At 48.5% G+C, this 23,091-nt stretch overlaps 1 protein-coding gene across 1 annotated transcript in view; it reads left to right on the top strand.

Annotated features, from left to right (window-relative positions):
• Positions 1 to 219: 219 nt before the first annotated feature.
• LOC103525338 (LIM homeobox transcription factor 1-beta-like) overlaps positions 220 to 23,091 on the top strand; it is a 24,642-nt gene continuing 1,770 nt past the window's right edge. Inside the window, exons 1-6 of the mRNA XM_030468914.1 lie at positions 220 to 297; positions 4,625 to 4,811; positions 19,870 to 20,102; positions 20,545 to 20,702; positions 20,809 to 20,886; positions 22,128 to 22,260. Of these exons, the coding sequence (XP_030324774.1) occupies positions 240 to 297; positions 4,625 to 4,811; positions 19,870 to 20,102; positions 20,545 to 20,702; positions 20,809 to 20,886; positions 22,128 to 22,260 (847 nt within the window). The 5' untranslated portion in view covers positions 220 to 239. The remainder of the gene's footprint in view (positions 298 to 4,624; positions 4,812 to 19,869; positions 20,103 to 20,544; positions 20,703 to 20,808; positions 20,887 to 22,127; positions 22,261 to 23,091) is intronic.

The raw sequence follows: 23,091 nt of genomic DNA on the forward strand, positions 1-23,091 counted from the left end.
GGGGGGGGGACACACACCGGGGTCGGTTCTTACCGTTCCTCCCCCCCCACCCTCGGGATGAAGACCCAAGGGGGGGGTTGAGCCCGGAGGGTCCAAGGGGGTTTCGGGGGGGTTAAAAATCCCGAAATTCGTTAAACCGGAGCTCCGGGAGGCGGGGGGAGCCCCGATTTGAGGGGGGGACGCACCGGGCTCCGTTCTTACCGTTCCTCCCCCCCCCCCCGCAGCCCCTCCTCACCGGGATGAAGACGGAAGAGGCTCCGTCCTGCTTGCAGGAGGCGACGCCGCTCCTGGGATTCGGTGAGTACGGGAAAAAAAACCCTGGAGGGGGTGGGATAAACCGGGAAACCCCCCCCCACCCATCCAGCTGGGACCGTAGCTCCTTATCCCACCTTTAATCTCCGTCCCGAGTGGGAGTGGGGGGGGCTCGGTGGGTCCTGAAGTTGCCGTGGGATTCCCCGACCAAGCCCGGGAGATCCCGGCTCCTCTTCCCGGGTTTCTTCCATCCCATTCCATAGGGAAAACGATCGACCCCCCCCCGCTCTTTACTCCTTGGATTTTGGGGGGGGAGGGAGCAGCCCCATCCCGGCTCTTCCCAACCTGGATTTTCCAAGAAAATCCACGGGAAAAGGTTGGGAAACGCCGGCTCTGAATTCCCGAAGCTTCGTGGAACACCCCAAAAATCCATCCCTTGCCTTCTCCTGCTTCCCAAAGAAAGAAATCCCTTTGGAATTCATCCCTTGGATAATTCCCATCTCCCTCCCCACCCAAATTCCCAATCCATGCCCCAAAACCAGGGGGTGGGGAATTCACCAGCTTTGTCCTGGGGGGGTTTAGTGGGAAAAACCTCGGGATGAGGCATCCAGGAGCTGCTGGATCCTGGTCCCTTTTCCCTTTCTCCGGGATCCCTGCCATGCTGGCTCGGGAATTCTCCTGGGATCCAAACTCTTGGGGTTTTTTTTGGGATCCTTTAGGGCAGCCTTTTATTTCAGTTTCCTCTTTTCCCAAGGATTTGGGGATTTAGGGAAGGTTTTTTCCAGTTTTCCATCCCTTTTTTTTCCCTGGCATCTCCCAAGCCAGAGCTGGGTGGGACGTGGCACCTTGGCAGGAAATTTGGGAATCTCCCCCCTCTCTCCCACACCGACCCCACAAATCCCTGGATTTCAGTTTAATTCCCTTTTAGTTCATTCCCTGAGGTTTTGGGTTGGTTTTGGGGGATTTTTCCCCCTCCCCTTCCAAAACTAAAGAAGCCTTGGGGATTTTTAGTCCCTTTTTTTTAGGATTTAGTCCCTCCAAAACCTGGAATTTTGGTGATGTCCCAAAAAAGGGGGTGAAAAATCCAGAAGAGGGAAAACGTTGGGCTTGGGAAGAGGGAAAAAGGGAAAAGTGGGGGCTGAAGGTGGGATCACATCCCTGGAAAACCCCTGGGACAGGGTTGCTTGGCACCTCCTGTTTATTTTCCTTCTTCTTGGGCTAAAATTCCTGATTTTCAGCCCAATCCGTTGGATCCCAATCCACAGGGGAGCTCTTAGGGTCCTGTCCCCTCCAGCCATCCCATTTCTGTATCCCAGGATTTAATTTCTGATCTGGGGAAGCTCTGAAGGATTTGGGGGAGTCCTGCTGGCTCCGTGCTCCCCTCACCCATCCAGAATCCAAGGAGATGGGAAGGAACTGGGGGATTCATGGAATGTGGAAGGGCAGAACCTGGGAGAGGGACTGGGAAGCTCTTTGGGTTTTCCTGGAGGAGCAGAAAATTCCCATTTCTGTATCCCAGGATTTAATTCCTGCCCTGGGGGAGCTCTGAAGGATTTGGGGGGGTCCTGCTGGCTCTGTGCTCCCCTCACTCCCCCAGAATCCAAGGAGATGGGAAGGAATTGGGGGATTCATGGAATGTGATCAGGTGGAAAGGCAGAACCTGGGAGAGGGGCTGGGAAGCTCTCTGGGTCTTCCTGGAGGAGCAGAAAATTCCCATTTCTGTATCCCAGGATTTAATTCCTGACCTGGGGGAGCTCTGAAGGATTTGGGGGGGTCCTGCTGGCTCTGTGCTCCCCTCACCCATCCAGAATCCAAGGAGATGGGAAGGAACTGGGGGATTCATGGAATGTGGAAGGGCAGAACCTGGGAGAGGGGCTGGGAAGCTCTTTGGGTTTTCCTGGAGGAGCAGAAAATTCCCATTTCTGTATCCCAGGATTTAATTCCTGACCTGGGGAAGCTCTGAAGGATTTGGGGGGGTCCTGCTGGCTCTGTGCTCCCCTCACTCCCCCAGAATCCAAGGAGATGGGAAGGAATTGGGGGATTCATGGAATGTGATCAGGTGGAAAGGCAGAACCTGGGAGAGGGGCTGGGAAGCTCTCTGGGTCTTCCTGGAGGAGCAGAAAATTCCCATTTCTGTATCCCAGGATTTAATTCCTGACCTGGGGGAGCTCTGAAGGATTTGGGGGGGTCCTGCTGGCTCCGTGCTCCCCTCACCCATCCAGAATCCAAGGAGATGGGAAGGAACTGGGGGATTCATGGAATGTGGAAGGGCAGAACCTGGGAGAGGGGCTGGGAAGCTCTTTGGGTTTTCCTGGAGGAGCAGAAAATTCCCATTTCTGTATCCCAGGATTTAATTCCTGCCCTGGGGGAGCTCTGAAGGATTTGGGGGGGTCCTGCTGGCTCCGTGCTCCCCTCACCCACCCGGAATCCAAGGAGATGGGAAGGAATTTGGGGATTCATGGAATGTGGTCAGAACAGAACCTGGGAGAGATCTGCAGGGCTGGGAAGCTTTTTGGGTTTTCCTGGAGGAGCAGAAAATTCCCTTTTTCTCCTCCAGCTCCGTGCAGACACCACTGGAATGTTTTTCCAGCCCTTTCCCACCTCCTCCTTCCTGGTTTTCCCTGGGATAAACCCCAAATCAGAGGTGGCCTCAGTGTCTCCCAAGGGGCAGCTGGGTTATCCCAAAGCTTCATCCATCAGATTCCAGCATCCCCCTTTGGGCAGGTTGAATCCAGAGGGTTTTTTACAGAAGGAAAAAAGGTTGGAGAGGCCAGGGATGAGGGTTTGGAAAAGCTGAGGAGTTTGGGAAGGTGGAGGATGTGGAGCTGGGAGAAGGTGCTTGGTTCCAGCAGAGCAGAGGAGTGGATTTCTGACTCCCTTTTTTACCTTGAACTTCTCCTGCTGGAGCCTTTGAAGAGGAGCCACAGATTTCTCTGCTGATAACACCCAGGAGGAGAGAAAAAAAACAAAAAAAAAATTAAAAAGAAATCCAGAGCCTTTTCCAGCAGCTTGGAGAACCAAATCTGGGAAGGAAACTGGAAAAAATTCAGACCTGGCTTCACCCCTCTCCTTGCAACCCCCCCCAAGAGGACCCAGATGTTTGCTCTGCTCTTCCCAAATGGGTCCTGTCCACACCCTTTGGGACTGATCCCAGAGAAATGTCTGGAGAAGCCCAAATCCTGCTGATCCCACCAGGACTTTTATTCCCAAGGTTCTCCCCACCCACTTGGGACTCAGTTTCCCTTCTCATGAAGACCCCAAGGCTTCAAAAACCTAAAAAAAAAACCCAAAAGCCCCAAACTCCCCAGCAGATGATTCCCAGGACATCCAGGACCCCTAGGGACAGAGGACACCAAAGCCCCCATCCCACCCATCCTGGACGGGACTTTTATTCCCAAGGTTCTCCCCACCCACTTGGGGCTCAGTTTCCCTTCACACCAAGACCCCAAGGCTTCAAAAACCTAAAAAAAAAAAAACCCCAAAAGCCCCAAACTCCCCAGCAGATGATTCCCAGGACATCCAGGACCCCTAGGGATAGAGCCCCCATCCCACCCATCCTGCTGACCCCACCAGGACTTTTATTCCCAAGGTTCTCCCCCCCCACTTGGGGCTCAGTTTCCCTCCACACAAAGACCCCAAGGCTCCAAAAACCTAAAAAAAAAAAAAACCCCAAAAGTCCCAAACCTCCAGCAGATGATTCCCAGGACATCCAGGAGCTCTAGGGATAGTGGACACCAAAGCCCCCATCCCACCCATCCTGGACAGGACTTGTATTCCCAAGGTTTTCCCCACCCACTTGGGGCTCAGTTTCCCTCCACATGAAGACCCCAAGGCTTCAAAAACCTAAAAAAAAAAACCCAAAAGCCCCAAACTCCCCAGCAGGTGATTCCCAGGACATCCAGGACCTCTAGGGATAGAGCCCCCATCCCACCCATCCTGTTGACCCCACCGGGACTTTTATTCCCAAGGTTCTCCCCACCCACTTGGGACTCAGTTTCCCTTCACACCAAGACCCCAAGGCTTCAAAAACCTAAAAAAAAAACAACCCAAAAGCCCCAAACTCCCCAGCAGGTGATTCCCAGGATATCCAGGAGCTTCACCACCCCCCAGGGACAGAGGACACAGAAGTCCCCATCCTGTTGACCCCACCAGGACTTTTATTCCCAAGGTTCTCCCCACCCACTTGGGGCTCAGTTTCCCTTCACACCAAGACCCCAAGGCTTCAAAAACCTAAAAAAAAAAACCCCAAAAGCCCCAAACTCCCCAGCAGGTGATTCCCAGGACACCCAGGAGCCCTCGGGACAGAGGACCTGGGAGCCCCCATCCCACCCATGGAAAAAAACCCCTTTTTTCACTCCATTTTTTCCCCCAGATCCCGAGGCCAAGATGCGGGAGGTTTGTGCTGGTTGTGACTCCCCCATTTCTGACCGGTTCCTCCTGAGGGTCAACGAATGTTCCTGGCACGAGGGGTGTGTGAAATGCACCATTTGCCTCCAGTCCCTTACTGGGAGCTGTTACTGGCGCAACCGGCAGCTCTACTGCAAGCACGACTACGAGAAGTAAGTGCCTGGAGTTTGGGGTTGGGTTTTTTTTCCTATCCCTTCCCTTTTGTCTGTTTTTTTTTTTGGGTTTTGTTGTTTTTCTTTATGGTGGGTTCAAGTTGTGAGGTTTTGGGGGAAAAAGGTGGTGGGGGATGTTGGAGGATGGAGGTGGTGGGGGAAGAGGAGGAAAAGATGAAGGTGATGGGTGTGAAGGAAGAAAGGATGAAGGTGATGGGTGAGGAGGATGAAGGTGTTGGGTGAGGAAGATGAAGGTGTTGGATGAGGAGGAAGATAGAAGGATGAAGGTGCTGGGTGAGGAAGATGAAGGTGTTGGGTGAGGAGGAGGAAAGTGGCAAGGAAGATTAAGGTGTTGGGTGAGGAGGAAGAAAGGATGAAGGTGATGGGTGAGGAGGATGAAGGTGTTGGGGGAAGAGGAAGAAAGGATGAGGGTGTTGGGTGAGGAAGATGAAGGCGTTGGGTGAGGAAGATGAAGGTGTTGGGTGAGGAGGAGGAAAGGATGAAGGTGATGGGTGAGGAGGATGAAGGTGATGGGTGAGGAGGAAGAAAGGATGAAGGTGATGGGTGAGTAGGAGGAAAGTGTTGGGTGAGGAAGATGAAGGTGTGGTGTGAGGAAGAAGAAAGGATGAAGATGGGTGAGGAGGATGAAGGTGTTGGAGGAAGAAAGGATGAAGGTGTTGGGTGAGGAAGAGGAAAGGATGAAGGTGTTGGGTGAGGAGGATGAAGGTGTTGGGTGAAGAGGAAGATTGAAGGATGAAGATGCTGGAGGTGAGGAGAGGAACTGGAGGGGCTCAGAACTTTGGGAATCCCAAGGATCCCAGATGCTTCCAACCCCTCTTGGGGTCTCCAGCTCCTTCCACCCAATATTCCTTTTTTGGGGGATTTTTGGGGGGCAGGAGAAGGTGGTTGTGGGGCAGGAGACCCCTCAAGATCCCTCTCCTGTTTTCCCAGGTATCTCAGATGCTTCCAAACCCCTCCTTGGGTTCTCCAGCTCCTTCCATCCAATATTCCTTCTTTTTTGGGATTTTGGGGGCAGGAGAAGGTGGTTGTGGGGCAGGAGACCCCTTAAGAGAGAGAGAAAAAGAAATAGGAATGGAAATAATAGAAAGGGAAATTAAAAAAATAATTAATATGTGAGTGAAGGTGCTGGAGGTGAGGAGAGGGGCTGGAGGGGCTCAGAATTTTGGGAATCCCAAGGATCCCAGATGGTTTCCAATCCCCCCTTGGGTTCTCCAGCTCCTAAAAACCTTTGGGAAATTCCGTATTTTGGCCACTTTTGGATTCATCTCCGCCCGGGAATTTCCAGGGAGGCAAAGTCTCAAGTTCTCCTCTTTGGAAATCTCTTTTTTCCCTCTCCAGAGGCTTCGTTCTTGGCCTTGACTTCCCAAAATTCCCTTTTTTTTGTTGTTTTTTTGGCCAAGGATGAATCCCCAACATCCCCTCGGCCTCCCCCCCCCCCCCGAGGGTTGCGGCGTTTGCGGTGCGGTGACCCGGAGGGGAGACCCCGTGCTGGCTTTGGTTCCTCCTCCTCCTCCTCCTCCTCCTGGGAAACTGAGCAAGGAGAGGAGGGGAGGAAGCCAAGAAAAAAAAGGATAAAAAAATAAAAAGACAAAAAAAATAAAAGCTTTTCAGGGTGAGATAAGGAGGCAGCTGCAGCTGAACGTGGGGGAAGGATCTGGAGATGAAATGTTAAGGCTGAAGATGGATGTGGTTCTGCAGCCCTAGAAAAGCAGGAGAAAAAAGGGTTTTATGGGTTGTTTTTTTTTTAATTTCTTTGGATAATTCTCTTCCCCTGGGGCCCTGCCAGCTCCCTGGGTGCTTGTCCCAGGCACCTGCAGATCCTGGTGGGGGAGAAAGGGAGAGGTCGGGAAGAAAAGAAGGAAGAGGAGGAGGAGGAGAAGGAGGAGGAGGAGAAAAAAAGGCCTAAAAAAACCCCAAAAACCCCAAAAACCCCAAAAACCCCAAAAACCCCAATCCTGTGGGGTGATGATGATGGAGTGGCTGCAGGGCTGGGGCTGGAGGGTTTTTTTTGTTGACTTTGAAGTTTTTTGGGTTTTTTTGGTGGAATGACAGGAGATGTGGGGGAGCTGCCAGGAGGGATCTGAACGTCAAAACCCCAAAAGCCCCAAACCCCCAAGGTTCTCCCCACCCACTTGGGGCTCAGTTTCCCTTCACACCAAGACCCCAAGGCTTCAAAAACCTTAAAAAAAAAAAACCCCAAAAGCCCCAAACCCCCAGCAGGTGATTCCCAGGACATCCAGGAGCTTCCCCACCCCCCAGGGATAGAGGGACAGAGGACACAGAAGTCCCCATCCTGTTGACCCCACCAGGACTTTTATTCCCAAGGTTCTCCCCACCCACTTGGGACTCAGTTTCCCTGCACATGAAGACCCCAAGGCTTCAAAAACCTAAAAAAAAAAACACCCCAAAAGCCCCAAACTCCCCAGCAGGTGATTCCCAGGACATCCACAAGGCCTAGGGATAGAGGACTGGAAAATAACCCAAACAAACCCAAAAAAACCCCCCCAAAAACCCCAAAAACTCCAATCCTGTGGGGTGATGATGATGGAGTGGCTGCAGGGCCGGGGCTGGGGGTGGTTTTTTTTTGTTGACTTTGAAGTTTTTTGGGTTTTTTTGGTGGAATGACAGGAGATGTGGGGGAGCTGCCAGGAGGGATCTGAACCGAGGCCGCGTTCCGGCCTCCTCCTCCGTCTCCTCCACCCTCTCCTTTTTTCCGTGTGGAGCTAAATTCCTCCTTCTCGGCCTTCAATTTGGCTCCAACCTCAACCTGAGGCCCTCAGCCCACCAAACAATCTCCTGATCCTTCCTTTTTGGCCTCCATCCCTGTGGAATTTTCAGTGGAAGGGTTGGGGGGACCCCCAGGGCCTTGCCCGCATCCCATCCGCTTCCTTCATCCCTTCTGAGATCCCCTTGGATCCCTCTGGATCCTCTTCTCATCCCTGGAATTCTTCAAGGATGGGGCTTGGAAGCAGCTGGGATTGATGGAGAATCCCAGGGGGTTCCAACCTCGGTTTCCTTGGAAGCCTCCAGGGATGGGGCAGCTCCAGATCTTCTCCAAAATCAGCAATTTTTTGGCCACAGGCCCCAAATCCTGGAAAAAGGGAGGAAAATCCCCAAATTTCCCTGGGCTGCTGGAAGGAAATTGTCCCTGGGATTGTTCCTGGGGTTTTTACTGGGTTTTTCCTGGGATTATTCCTGGGATTTTTCCTGGGGTTATTCCTGGGGTTGTTCCTGGGATTTTTCCTGGTGTTTTTCCTGGGGTTATTCCTGGGGTTTTTCCTGACTTTTTTGTGGGATTTTTCCTGGGGTTATTCCTGGGATTGTTCCTGAGGTATTTCCTGGGGTTATTTTTTGGGGGGTTCCTTGGGATCCAGGAATTCCCAAACCCAGGAAAAGTTGGGGAATGTTGGAGCCAGTTCCATTCTCTCCCTTCTGGCCTGGGAAGGCAGGAGGGCTCTGCAGAGGGACCTGGACAGACTGGAGAGTTGGGATGATCCCAAGGGGATGAGGTTCAACACAACAACCCCATGGGGAGCTCCAGGCTGGGCACAGAGTGGCAGAAAGGGACCTGGGATTGCCAGGAAGGTGACCATGAGCCAGCAGTGTGCCCAGGTGGCCAAGAAGGCCAATGGCATCCTGGGCTGGCTCAGGAACAGCGTGGCCAGCAGGTCCAGGGAAGGGATTCTGCCCCTGTGCTCAGCTCTGGTGAGGCCACAGCTTGAGTCCTGTGTCCAGTTCTGGGCCCCTCAGCTCAGGAAGGAGCTTGAGGTGCTGGAGCAGGTCCAGAGAAGAGCAAGGAGGCTGTGAAGGGATCCAGCAGAATTGCTGTGAGGAAGGGCTGAGGGAGCTGGGGGTGTTGAGGCTGGAGAAGAGGAGGCTCAGGGGAGACCTCATCACTCTCTGCAACTCCCTGAAAGGAGGTTGGAGCCAGGGGGGGTTGGGCTCTTTTCCTAGGCAACTCTCAGCAAGACAAGAGGCCATGTTATTAAGAATTTCTTCCTAATATCCAACCTAAAGCTCCCCTGGCAGAGTTGGATTCAGGTTTAGGTTGGATATTAGGAAGGAATTCTTTGCAGAGAGGGTGCTGAGGCATTGGAATGGGCTGCCCAGGGAGGGGGTGGATTCTCCATCCCTGGAGGTTTTGGAGCAGAGCCTGGACGTGGCACTGAGTGCCATGGGCTGGGAACCACGGGTGGAGTGGATCAAGGGTTGGACTTGATGATCCCAGAGCTCCTTTCCCACCCAAATGGTTCTGGGATTCTGTGAGAGGAGAAGGGAAATGGGTTAATGTAGAGAAACAAGATAAACCAGGTGCCTCGAGTTGCCAAAGAGTGGGTGTGAGTCCACCTGTGCCTGGTTAGGACAGGCCCCCTATTACCAGGGGGCCAACAAAGGGGGGACACACACCCACAGAGAGAAGCTCATTCTGGTGTGAGGCAATGGAGAGGCCAGCAGCTTGTCGAGCCTCAGGAGCAAGAAAGGCTCTTCTCACTACAGGTTAAAGTTGTAGAGGGGAGATTGAGGTTGGAAATGGGGAAGAAATTTTTGAATTTGAGGGTGGGACAGGTTGAGAGAGTTGGGGGTGTTGAGGCTGGAGAAGAGGAGGCTCAGGGGAGACCTCATCACTCTCTGCAACTCCCTGAAAGGAGGTTGGAGCCAGGGGGGGGTTGGGCTCTTTTCCCAGGCAACTCTCAGCAAGACAAGAGGGCACAAAGGGTCTCAAGTTGTGCCAGGGGAGGTTTAGGTTGGAGATGAGAAAGAATTTCTTTCTGGAGAGGGTGATCAGGCATTGGAATGGGCTGCCCAGGGAAGGAGTGGATTCTCCGTGTCTGGAGATCTTTCCAAAGAGCCTGGATGTGGCACTGAGTGCCATGGGCTGGGAACCACGGGGGGAGTGGATCAAGGGTTGGAGCTGATGATCTCTGAGGTCCCTTCCAACCCAGCCAGTTCTATGATTCTATGATTATATATTTATATATATTTATATTTATATATATTTATTATTATTCTTTTATTATTATTCTTTTAACCTCATTTTTAATGACTTCCTTTCTCCCTCATTTTCCCCCCATTTTCCCCCTTCTTATTCCCCAACCCTCAAGAAAAAAACCCCTTTAATTAAATCCCAACTCAATCCCTCACGAATTTTAATGCTTTTTTTTATTATTATTATTATTATTAAAGCTCCAACCCCCAAGATTTGGGGTTTTCTAGGCTCTTTTATTTTAATTTAATTTAATTTTTTTTTTTTTTTTTGGCTGGAGAAAAAGGAAATGAGAAAAAGAGGAACCGGATATTGAGGGGGGAGAAATCCTGGGCTGCTGAATCCTGCCTGGAATATTAATGGAGCTGCTGGGATGGGAGGGGGTGAGAAAGCTGTGGGGGGAGAAAATAAAGTAAAATAAAATAAAGTAAAATAAAATAAAGTAAAATAAATAAAGTAAAATAAATAAAGTAAAATAAATAAAGTAAAATAAATAAAGTAAATAAATAAAGTAAATAAAATAAAATAAAATAAATAAAATAAAATAAATAAAATAAAATAAAACAAATATAAAGCAAAATAAAATAAAATAAAGTAAAATAAAATAAAGAGGAAAAAAAGGATGGGAGGTGGGAAAGGACCAACCCGGAGGCAGAGAAAGGAGCCCAGGGGGGTTGGGTTGGGTTATTTTGGTTTATTTTGGTTTAGTTTTGTTTTGTTTTATTTATTTTATTCTATTTCATTTTATTTTATTTTATATCATTTCATTTCATTATTTTAGTGTACATTTTATTATATTATTTTATTTTATTATATTTATTTTATTAAATTGATTTTATTTTACTTTATTTTACTTGAGTTATTTTTTTATTTATTTTATTATTTTATTGGAGTGTATTTTCTTTTACTTTATTTTCTTTTAATTTTTTATTTTCTTTGTTTCATTTTATTTTACTTTCTTTTATTTATTTATTTATTGCATTTTATATTATTTTATGATTATATTGGAGTGCATTTTATTTTATTCTATTTTAATTTTTAATTGTTTTTTATTTTATTTTACTTTTTAATTCATTTTATTTTCTTGTAGTTTTATTTTATTTTTTTATTGGGGTGTATTTTACTTTCTTTTATTTCCTTATATTTTATTTTATTTAACTTTCAAGTTATTTATTTTCTATTTTCTTTCCTTTTTTCTATTTTCTTTTATTATTTATTCCATATTTTCTTTTCTTTTTTCTTCTACCTTTTGTATTTTCTTTGATTTTTTTCTCTTATATTTCCTTTTATTTTTTCTTTTACTTTTTCTTTTCTATTTCCTTTTCCCTGTTCCTTTATTTTTACTTTTTGCTTTTCTATTTTCTTTTATTTTTAATTTTTTATTTATTCAGAAACTCGAACATTGGGGGAAAAAAGAGAGAGAGACCAGAAAAAAAAACCCAAAATATAGGGGAAAAAAAGAGACCAAAAAACCCCAATAATTGAATAAAATAAATTAAAAAAAGAGCCCAGAAAACCCAAATATTGGGGGGAAAAAAGAGCAGAAAATCCAAATATAGGGGAAAAAAAGAGACCAAAAAAACCCCAATAATGGAATAAAATAAATAAAAAAAGGAGATCCCAGAAAACCCAAATATAGGGGAAAAAACCACCAGAAAATCCAAATATAGGGAAAAAAAGAGACCAAAAAACCCCAATAATTGAATAAAATAAATAAAAAAGAGCCCAGAAAACCCAAATATAGGGAAAAAAAAGACACCAGAAAACCCCAATAATGGAAAAAAAATAAATAACAAAAAGAGAGCCCAGAAAACCCAAATATTGGGGGGAAAAAAGAGCAGAAACCCCAAATATAGGGGAAAAAAAACACCAGAAAATCCAAATATAGGGGAAAAAAAGAGACCAAAAAACCCAAATATTGGGGGGAAAAAAAGAGACCCAGAAAACCCCAATAATTGAATAAAATAAATTAAAAAAGAGCCCAAAAAACCCCAAATATAGGGAAAAAAAGGAGCAGAAACCCCAAATATAGGGGAAAGAAAGAGACCCAGAAAACCCAAATATAGGGGAAAAAAAGAGACCAAAAAACCCCAATAATTGAATAAAATAAATTAAAAAAAGAGCCCAGAAACCCCAAATATAGGGGAAAAAAAGAGCAGAAACCCCAAATATAGGGAAAAAAACCCACCAGAAAATCCAAATATAGGGAAAAAAAGAGACCAAAAACCCCAATGATTGAATAAAATAAATAAAAAAGAGCCCAGAAAACCCAAATATAGGGGAAAAAAAGAGACCAAAAAACCCCAATAATGGAATAAAATAAATAAAAAAAGGAGATCCCAGAAACCCCAAATATAGGGAAAAAAAACACCAGAAAATCCAAATATAGGGAAAAAAAGAGACCAAAAAACCCCAATGATTGAATAAAATAAATAAAAAAGAGCCCAGAAAACCCAAATATAGGGAAAAAAAAGAGCAGAAACCCCAAATATAAAGGAAAAAAACCCACCCGAAAATCCAAATATAGGGGAAAAAAGAGACCAAAAAACCTAAATATAGGGAAAAAAAAAGAGACCCAGAAAACCCCAATAATGGAATAAAATAAATAAAAAAAGGAGATCCCAGAAACCCCAAATATAGGGAAAAAAACCACCAGAAAATCCAAATATAGGGAAAAAAAGAGACCAAAAAACCCCAATAATTGAATAAAATAAATAAAAAAGAGCCCAGAAACCCCAAATATAGGGAAAAAAAAGACACCATGCAAAACCCCAATAATGGAAAAAAAATAAATAACAAAAAGAGAGCCCAGAAACCCCAAATATAGGGAAAAAAAAGAGCAGAAACCCCAAATATAAAGGAAAAAAACCCACCAGAAAATCCAAATATAGGGAAAAAAAGAGACCAAAAACCCCAATGATTGAATAAAATAAATAAAAAAGAGCCCAGAAAACCCAAATATAGGGAAAAAAAGAGACCAAAAAACCTAAATATAGGGAAAAAAAAAAAAGAGACCCAGAAAACCCCAATAATGGAATAAAATAAATAAAAATACGATCCCAGAAACCCCAAATATAGGAAAAAAACCCCACAAGAAACCCCCAAATATATTGAAAAATAAATAAAATAAAATAAAAGGGGGGGATGGGCGGGGTTGGGGATGAGAGAAAACAAAAGAAGTGTCAAAAAACCTGATTTTTTTTTTAATTTCTTTTTTTTCGGAGCGATAAGAGCCGAGCCCGGGGGATTCTGGGAGATTTTAATAAACCCCAGGCTGGGAAATTTAATCAAAAAACCCCAAGAGTTCATCAGATTATTGGGGGGGGGGAAGGGAAGGGGGAGGATTTTTAACCCTTGGAGGGATGGAGAAGGAGCCAGGGATGGAAATTTGGGGGGAATTTGGGAGTTTTAGGGAAATCCCAACCCTGGGTTGTGGTTTTTTTTTTTAATTTTTGGGGGGTTTTTTAAAGGGTTTTTGGGTTTCTGGGTGAGGGTTGAAGGGGGGCTTGGAAGTGGATGGGATTTGGGTCATGGAATGGGTTGGGTTGGAAGAACCTTGGAGCCACCTTGGATGATCCATGGGATGATCCTGGAGGTGTCCAAGGTGCAGTTGGATGGGATTGGAGCCACCTGGGATGGTTGGAGGTGTCCCCACCCATGGGAGACGTTTGGAAGTGGATGGGATTTAAATCATGGAATGGTTTGGGTTGGAAGAACCTTGGAACCCACTTGGATGATCCATGAGATGATCCTGGAGGTGCCCAAGGTGCAGTTGGATGGGGCTTGGAGCCACCTGGGAGGTGTCCCCACCCATGGGAGATGTTTGATGAGCTTTGGATCATGGAATGGTTTGGGTTGGAAGGGACTTTAAAGCCCCCTTGGATGATCCATGGGATGATCCTGGAGGTGCCCAAGGTGCAGTTGGATGGGATTGGAGCCACCTGGGATGGTTGGAGGTGTCCCCACCCATGGGAGACGTTTGGAAGTGGATGGGATTTAAATCATGGAATGGTATGGGTTGGAAGAACCTTGGAACCCACTTGGATGATCCATGGGATGATCCTGGAGGTGTCCAAGGTGCAGTTGGATGGGGCTTGGAGCACCCTGGGATAGTTGGAGGTGTTGGGAGAAGGATGGAAGTGGATGAGCTTTGGATCATGGAATGGTTTGGGTTGGAAGGAACCATGGATCCTCCTTGGATGATCCATGGGATGATCCTGGAGGTGTCCAAGGTGCAGTTGGATGGGGCTTGGAGCCACCTGGGAGGTGTCCCCACCCATGGGAGATGTTTGATGAGCTTTGGATCATGGAATGGTTTGGGTTGGAAGGGACTTTAAAGCCCCCTTGGATGATCCATGGGATGATCCTGGAGGTGTCCAAGGTGCAGCTGGATGGGATTGGAGCCACCTGGGATGGTTGGAGGTGTCCCCACCCATGGGAGACGTTTGGAAGTGGATGGGATTTAAATCATGGAATGGTTTGGGTTGGAAGAACCTTGGAACCCACTTGGATGATCCATGGGATGATCCTGGAGGTGTCCAAGGTGCAGTTGGATGGGGCTTGGAGCACCCTGGGATAGTTGGAGGTGTTGGGAGAAGGATGGAAGTGGATGAGCTTTGGATCATGGAATGGTTTGGGTTGGAAGGAACCATGGATCCTCCTTGGATGATCCATGGGATGATCCTGGAGGTGTCCAAGGTGCAGTTGGATGGGGCTTGGAGCCACCTGGGAGGTGTCCCCACCCATGGGAGATGTTTGATGAGCTTTGGATCATGGAATGGTTTGGGTTGGAAGGGACTTTAAAGCCCCCTTGGATGATCCATGGGATGATCCTGGAGGTGTCCAAGGTGCAGCTGGATGGGATTGGAGCCACCTGGGATGGTTGGAGGTGTCCCCACCCATGGGAGACGTTTGGAAGTGGATGGGATTTAAATCATGGAATGGTTTGGGTTGGAAGAACCTTGGAACCCACTTGGATGATCCATGAGATGATCCTGGAGGTGTCCAAGGTGCAGTTGGATGGGGCTTGGAGCACCCTGGGATAGTTGGAGGTGTTGGGAGAAGGATGGAAGTGGATGAGCTTTGGATCATGGAATGGTTTGGGTTGGAAGGAACCATGGATCCTCCTTGGATGATCCATGGGATGATCCTGGAGGTGTCCAAGGTGCAGTTGGATGGGGCTTGGAGCCACCTGGGAGGTGTCCCCACCCATGGGAGATGTTTGATGAGCTTTGGATCATGGAATGGTTTGGGTTGGAAGGGACTTTAAAGCCCCCTTGGATGATCCATGGGATGATCCTGGAGGTGTCCAAGGTGCAGTTGGATGGGATTGGAGCCACCTGGGATGGTTGGAGGTGTTGGGAGAAGGATGGAAGTGGATGAGCTTTGGATCATGGAATGGTTTGGGTTGGAAGGAACCATGGATCCTCCTTGGATGATCCATGAGGTGATCCTGGAGGTGTTCCTGGAGGTTGGATGGGATTTGGAGCTCCCTGGAGGTGTCCCTGCCCATAGGAAAAGGATGGAAGTGGATGAGCTTTGGATCATGGAATGGTTTGGGTTGGAAGGAATCATGGAGCCCTGGGATGATGCAGGAGATGATCCTGGAGGTCTCCAAGGTGAGGTTGGATGGGGCTGGGAGCACCCTGGGAGGTGTCCCCAGCCATGGGAGATGTTTGGAAGTGGATGAGCTTTAAATCATGGAATGGGTTGGGATGGAAGGGACCTTAAAGCCCACCTGGATGATCCATGAGATGATCCTGGAGGTTTCCCTGGAGGTCGGATGGGGATGGGAGCAGCTTGGGATGTTGGGAGGTGTTGGGAGAAGGATGGAAGTGGATGAGCTTTAAATCATGGAATGGTTTGGGTTGGAAGGGACCTTAAAGCCCCCTTGGATGATCCATGGGATGATCCTGGATGTGTCCAAGTCCAGGTGGGATGGGGCTTGGAGCACCCTGGGAGATGTTTGGGATTGGATGATCCTCAGGATCCCTTCCCCCCCCCCCCCAATTTTTATTATTTTAATGAATATTTTCATTAGCATTTTATTTTTATTACCATTATTTATCGTTATTTCATCATCATTAGTTTTAATTACCATTTTTATGAGTTTTATTACTTATTATTTTAATACTATTTTTATTAGTGTTTTATTTTTATTACTATGTCTCATTATTTTATCATTATTAATTTTTAATTATTTTTATTCCTTTCTATTTATGTATTTTTTTTAGCATTTTCATTTTTATTACCATTCTTTCTCATTATTTTATCATTATTATTATTTTTAATTATCATTATTATTTTTAATTATCATTATTATTTTTAATTATCATTATTATTTTTTAATTATCATTATTATTTTTAATTATCATTATTATTTTTAATTATCATTATTATTTTTAATTATCATTATTATTTTTAATTATCATTTTTATTATTTTTATTACTTTTTATTACCTTTATGAATATTTTTATTAGCATTTTAATTTTTATTTCTATTTCTCATTCTTTTAGCATTATTAATTTTTAATTATCATCATCATTGTTATTAATAATCTTTATTATTTTTATGCTTTTATTACTTTTTATTATTTTTATGAATATTTTTATTAGCATTTTTATTTTTTAATTATATTATTCCTCATTATTTTCTCATCATTATCATTTTTAAATACCATTCTTAATCATCCCCCTCCCCCCCAGGTTTCCTCCCCACCCCAATCATCCTCTCCCCCTCAAGGGGGGGATTTTTCCCCCTGGGTTTATCCAGGAGGATTTATCCCAATCCCACTTTATGAGTTCCGGGAAGATTCCGGGTGTTTCACAACCATTCCATTAATCCTCATTTTATTACTTTTCCCTCCTCAAATGACAAAACGGAATCTCCGGAGCCACCTTTTTACATCCCAATTTTTTTATTTCCTCAGCACCAGCTGCTCCGGATTCCGGGATTTTAGTCCTTTTGGTTTTATTCCGGAAAGGCACAAAAAGCTTCTCCCCCCCCCAACCCCCCGTCCCCTTCTCCACCCTCTTGGAGGGCTCCAGAAGTTCCTTCCATGAGGAAAAACCTCTGGATGAGGGGACACAAAGCTCTGTCCTGCTGGGACAAGAAATTTTGGGATGCTCCATGGGGAAGGATCCCAATGTCAAGACCAGGAATCCCCCCCTGGAGGCCTCCAGAAGTTCCTTCCATGAGGAATTACCTCACAAAACCCCAGATGAGGGGACACAAAGCTCGGTCCTGCCGGGACAAGAAATTTTGGGATGCTCCATGGATGCCAGAAGGGATCCATGAAGGATCCCAATGTCAAGCCCAGGAATCACCCCCTGGAGGCCTCCAGAAATTCCTTCCATGAGGAAAAAACTCCTGGATGAGGGGACAGAAAGCTCTGTCCTTCCGGGACAAGAAATTTCAGGATGCTCCATGGGGAAGGATCCCAATGTGAAGCCCAGGAATCCCCCCCTGGAGGCCTCCAGAAGTTCCTTCCATGAGGAAAAACCTCTGGATGAGGGGACACAAAGCTCGGTCCTGCTGGGACAAGAAATTTTGGGATGCTCCATGGATGCCAGAAGGGATCCATGAAGGATCCCAATGTCAAGCCCAGGAATCACCCCCTGGAGGCCTCCAGAAATTCCTTCCATGAGGAAAAACCTCTGGATGAGGGGACACAAAGCTCTGTCCTGCTGGGACAAGAAATTTCAGGATGCTCCATGGGGAAGGATCCCAATGTCAAGACCAGGAATCCCCTCCTGGAGGCCTCCAGAAGTTCCTTCCATGAGGAATCACCTCACAAAACCCTGGATGAGGGGACACAAAGCTCTGTCCTGCTGGGACAAGAAATTTCAGGATGCTCCATGGATCCCAGAAGGGATCCATGAAGGAATCCCTTGGATGCCAGAAGGGATCCCAATGTCAAGATCAGGAATCCCCTCCTGGAGGCCTCCAGAAGTTCTTTCCATGAGGAATTACCTCACAACCCCCTGGATGAGGGGACACAAAGCTCTGTCCTGCCGGGACAAGAAATTTCAGGATGCTCCATGGATACCAGAAGGGATCCATGAAGGATCCCAATGTCAAGCCCAGGAATCCCCCCCTGGAGGCCTCCAGAAGTTCCTTCCATGAGGAATTACCTCACAAAACCCCAGATGAGGGGACACAAAGCTCTGTCCTGCCGCGACAAGAAATTTTGGGATGCTCCATGGGGATCCTTCACATTGGAAAGATCCCAATGTGTGCTGGAAGCCCAGGAATCCCCTCCTGGAGGCCTCCAGAAGTTCCTTCCATGAGGAATTACCTCACAAAACCCCAGATGAGGGGACACAAAGCTCAGTCCTGCTGGGACAAGAAATTTCGGGATGCTCCATGGATCCCAGAAGGGATCCATGAAGGATCCCAATGTCAAGCCCAGGAATCCCCCCCTGGAGGCCTCCAGAAGTTCCTTCCATGAGGAATTACCTCACAAAACCGTGGATGAGGGGACACAAAGCTCTGTCCTGCCGCGACAAGAAATTTCGGGATGCTCCATGGGGATCCTTCACATTGGAAAGATCCCAATGTGTGCTAGAAGCCCAGGAATCCCCCCCTGGAGGGCTCCAAACATTCCTTCCATGAGGAATTACCTCACAAAACATCTGGATGAGGAGACACAAAGCTCTGTCCTGCCGGGACAAGAAATTTCGGGATGCTCCATGGGGAAGGATCCCAATATGAAGCCCAGGAATCTCCCCCTGGAGGCCTCCAGAAGTTCCTTCCGTGAGGAAAAACCTCTGGATGAGGGGACACAAAGCTCTGTCCTGCCAGGACAAGAAATTTCAGGATGTTCCATAGGGATCCTTCACATTGGAAAGATTCCTGGAAGCCCAGGAATTCCTCCCTGGAGGCCTCCAGAAGTTCCTTCCATGAGGAATTACCTCACAAAACCCTAGATGAGAGGACATAAATCTCTGTCCTGCTGGGACAAGAAATTTTGGGATGCTCCATGGGGATCCTTCACATTGGAAAGATCCCAATGTGTGCTGGAAGCCCAGGAATCACGCCCTGGAGGCCTCCAGAAGTTCCTTCCATGAGGAAAAACCTCTGGATGAGGGGACACAAAGCTCTGTCCTTCCGGGACAAGAAATTTCAGGATGCTCCATGGGGAAGGATCCCAATGTGAAGCCCAGGAATCCCCCCCTGGAGGCCTCCAGAAGTTCCTTCCATGAGGAAAAAACTCCTGGATGAGGGGACACAAAGCTCTGTCCTGCTGGGACAAGAAATTTCAGGATGCTCCCTGGATCCCAGAAGGGATCCATGAAGGATCCCAATGTCAAGCCCAGGAATCCCCTCCTGGAGGGCTCCAAACATTCCGTCCATGAGGAAAAACCTCTGGATGAGGGGACACAAAGCTCTGTACTGCTGGGACAAGAAATTTCGGGATGCTCCATAGGGATCCTTCACATTGGAAAGATCCCAATGTGTGCTGGAAGGCCAGAAGTCCCCCCCTGGAGGCCTCCTGAAATTCCTTCCGTGAGGAATTACCTCACAAAACCCTGGATGAGAGGACATAAATCTCTGTCCTGCTGGGATAAGAAGTTTTGGGATGCTCCATAGGGATCCTTCACATCATGGAATGGTTTGGGTTGGAAGGACCCATGGAGCCCACTTGGATGATCCATGAGATGATCCTGGAGGTGTCCAAGGTGCAGTTGGATGGGACTGGGAGCCACCTGGGCTGGTTGGAGGTGTCCCTGTCCATGGGAGATGTTTGGAAGTGGATGATCTTTAAGGTCATGGAATGGTTTGGATTGGAAGGGACCTTAAAGCCCACTTGGATGATCCATGAGATGATCCTGGAGGTCTCCAAGGTGCAGTTGGATGGGGCTTGGAGCACCCTGGGCTGGTGGGAGTTGTCCCTACAGGGGGGATTGGTTCTAAAGGGTCTTCAAGACCCACTCCCACCTAACGCATCCCACAAGCTGCTGCTTCCCCATCCCACCATCCCCTTCCCGAGCCTCATCCTGGGGCAGATGCTCCTCTCCCAAGCCTTTAACCCCAGGATCCTCTTTTTTTAGGCTCTTCCAGACCAAGTGCAGCAGCTGCTTGAAGACCATCACCCCTTCAGAGCTGATCATGAAGGTCCTGGAGAACGTTTACCACGTCCACTGCTTCTCCTGCTGCGAGTGTGAGCGGAGCCTCCAGCCAGGAGATGAATTTGTCCTCAAGGAGGGGCAGCTCCTCTGCCGCAGCGACTACGAGAAGGAGAAGGAGATGTTGAGTGCCATCAGCCCAGCACCCACCGAGTCGGGTGAGGGGCTGGGAAACTCGGGGAGAACCTCACAGAGGTCCCTGAGGAGGTGGAGGGACAGTGGGATGGAGATGGAGAGAGGTGGAGGTCAGAGGATCCTTCCCTGTGGTGGTGGAGGTTGGAGGATCCTTGAAGTTGGAATATCCTTCCCTGTGGTGGTGGAGGTTGGAGGATCCTTCTCTCTGGTGGTCAAGGAGGTGTCAGGATGGTGACAGCTCATCTGAAGAGGGTTGGGTGGGCTTCTGGGGGACATCAGGGTGTGGACAACCCATGTCCAGGGTGGCTCTGTCCCCCCACAAGCCCCAGCTCATCCCACCACCTCCGTTCCACCGGGAATCCCAACCCGGAGGGCACAAAACTCATCTGATTCCCTCCCAATCCTCTCTCCAGGAGGTGGCTTGGAAACCCCACTCCCTGCTGAACCTTTTTCTCCTCCTTGCAGTGAAAAGTGAGGAAGAGGATGGCAGCCAATCCCATGGAAAAGGAAGTGAGGAAAACAAGGATCAGAAACGCTCCAAACGCCCTCGGACCATCCTGACCACCCAGCAGCGCCGGGCCTTCAAAGCTTCCTTTGAGGTCTCCTCCAAACCTTGCAGAAAGGTATCAGGAGCTCATTGGATGCCATTTTTTTTTTTTGGGGGGGGGGGAATATTTTAAGTGGGACTTGGAAAAGTTTTGATTCAGTTCTCCTGACTTTTTTGGACAGGTAAGAGAGACCCTGGCAGCCGAGACGGGGTTGACGGTGCGGGTGGTGCAGGTTTGGTTCCAGAACCAAAGAGCCAAGGTGAGTGAGTGAAGGGTTTTTTTGGGATAAAAATGGGATCTGGAAGTGCCCAAAGTATCATCCAACCCAAAGTTGAACTTGGAAGTGTTGGGAGAAAACCCCCCCGAGGTGCTCCAGAAGGAGAGTGGTGCTGAACGGGGCTGCATCCAGTTGGCAGCCGGTCACTAGTGGTGTCCCCCAGGGATCAGTGTTGGGCCCAGTGCTGTTCAATATCTTTATTGATGATTGAGATGAGGGGATTGAGTCCAAACTCACAGATGACACCAAGCTGGGGGGAGTGTGGATCAGCTGGAAGGCAGGAGGGCTCTGCAGAGGGACCTGGACAGACTGCAGAGTTGGGATGATCCCAAGGGGATGAGGTTCAACAAGGCCAAGTGCCAGGTCCTGGACTTATCCTGGTGACAACAACCCCAAAAGGTGCCCAGCAGAAAAGGCAAGGCCTTTGACACCATCTCCCAGAGGATTCTCCTGAAAAAGCCGTCAGCCCATGGATCAGCCAGGAGCACTCTGTGCTGGGTCAGGAACTGCTGGAACGGGCCCAGAGAGTGGTGCTGAACGGGGCTGCATCAAAATGGCAGTTGTGGTGTCCAAAATGGCGGCTGTGGTGTCCCCCAGGGATCAGTGCTGGGCCCAGTTCTGTTCAATATCTTTATTGATGATTTAGATGAGGGGATTGAGTCCATCATCAGCAAACTCACAGATGACACCAAGCTGGGGGGGAGTGTGGATCAGCTGGAAGGCAGGAGGGCTCTGCAGAGGGACCTGGAGAGACTGGAGAGTTGGGATGATCCCAAGGGGATGAGGTTCAACACAACAACCCCATGGGGAGCTCCAGGCTGGGCACAGAGTGGCAGAAAGGGACCTGGGATTGCCAGGAAGCTGAAGAGGAGCCAGCAGTGCGCCCAGGTGGCCAAGAATTCCAGTGGCATCCTGGATCAGGAAGAGTTTGGCCAAGAGATCCAGGGAAAGGATTTTTCCCAGCTCTGGTGAGGCCACAGCTTGAGTCCTGTGTCCAGTTCTGGGCCCCTCAGCTCAGGAAGGAGCTTGAGGTGCTGGAGCAGGTCCAGAGAAGAGCAAGGAGGCTGTGAAGGGATCCAGCAGAATTCCTGTGAGGAAGGGCTGAGGGAGCTGGGGGTGTTGAGGCAGGGAACATTGAAGAGAAGATTGCAGGGAACATTTTAGGGGATATTTCAGGGAATGTTTCAGGGAACCTGAATCCCGAGCTCGCCCTCTCCCTGCAGATGAAGAAAATCGCCCGGAGGCAGCAGCAGCAGCAGCAGCAGCAGCAGGACCAGGAGCAGCTGGGACCCCCCAGGCTGGGGACAGGGAGGGGGACAGGACGGAGCAGCAGGCAGAGCAACGATGACAGCGAAGGTGAGGGGACAGCAGGGGACAGGAAGGGATGGAGGGGACAGGCAGAGGGCAGCAGGGGATGGAGGGGACAGCAAGGGATGGAGGGGATAGAGGGGACAGCAAGGGATGGAGGGAATGGAGGGGACAGCAAGGGATGGAGGAGACAGCAGGGGATGGAGGGGACAGCCAAGGGTACCTGGGCTGGTGGGAGGTGTCCCTGCCCATGGGAGATGTTTGGAACTGGATGGGCTTTAAATTATGGAATGGTTTGGGTTGGAAGGGACCTTAAAACCCACCCAGATGATCCATGAGATGATCCTGGAGGTGTCCAAGGTCAGGTTGGATGGGGCTGGGAGCAACCTGGGAGGTGTCCCCACCCATGGGAGATGTTTGGAAGTGGAAGGGCTTCAGATCATGGAATGGTTTGGGTTGGAAGGGACCATGGAGCCCACTTGGATGATCCATGGGATGATCCTGGAGGTGTCCAAGGTGCAGTTGGATGGGATTGGAGCCACCTGGACTGGGGGAGGTGTTGGGAGAAGGCTGGAAGTGGATGATCTTCAGATCATGGAATGGTTTGGGTTGGAAGGGACCATGAAGTCCACTTGGATGATCCATGAGATGATCCTGGAGGTCTCCAAGGTCCAGCTGGATGGGATTGGAACCACCTGGGCTGGGGGAGGTCCCTTCCCATGGGAAGGGGTGACACTGGGTGAGCTTTCAGGTCCCTTCCCACCCAACCCATTCCCTGGGTGTCCTTTGGAGAAGACCACAGGGTTTTTTTTGTTTGTTTGTTTTCCTGCCTCACACCACTTTTTTTTAATTCCCACCCCACTTCTCCTGCAACCCTGG

This window comes from Calypte anna, unplaced genomic scaffold (genome assembly GCF_003957555.1).
Source record: "Calypte anna isolate BGI_N300 unplaced genomic scaffold, bCalAnn1_v1.p scaffold_89_arrow_ctg1, whole genome shotgun sequence".
Classification (NCBI taxonomy): Eukaryota; Metazoa; Chordata; class Aves; order Apodiformes; family Trochilidae; genus Calypte; species Calypte anna.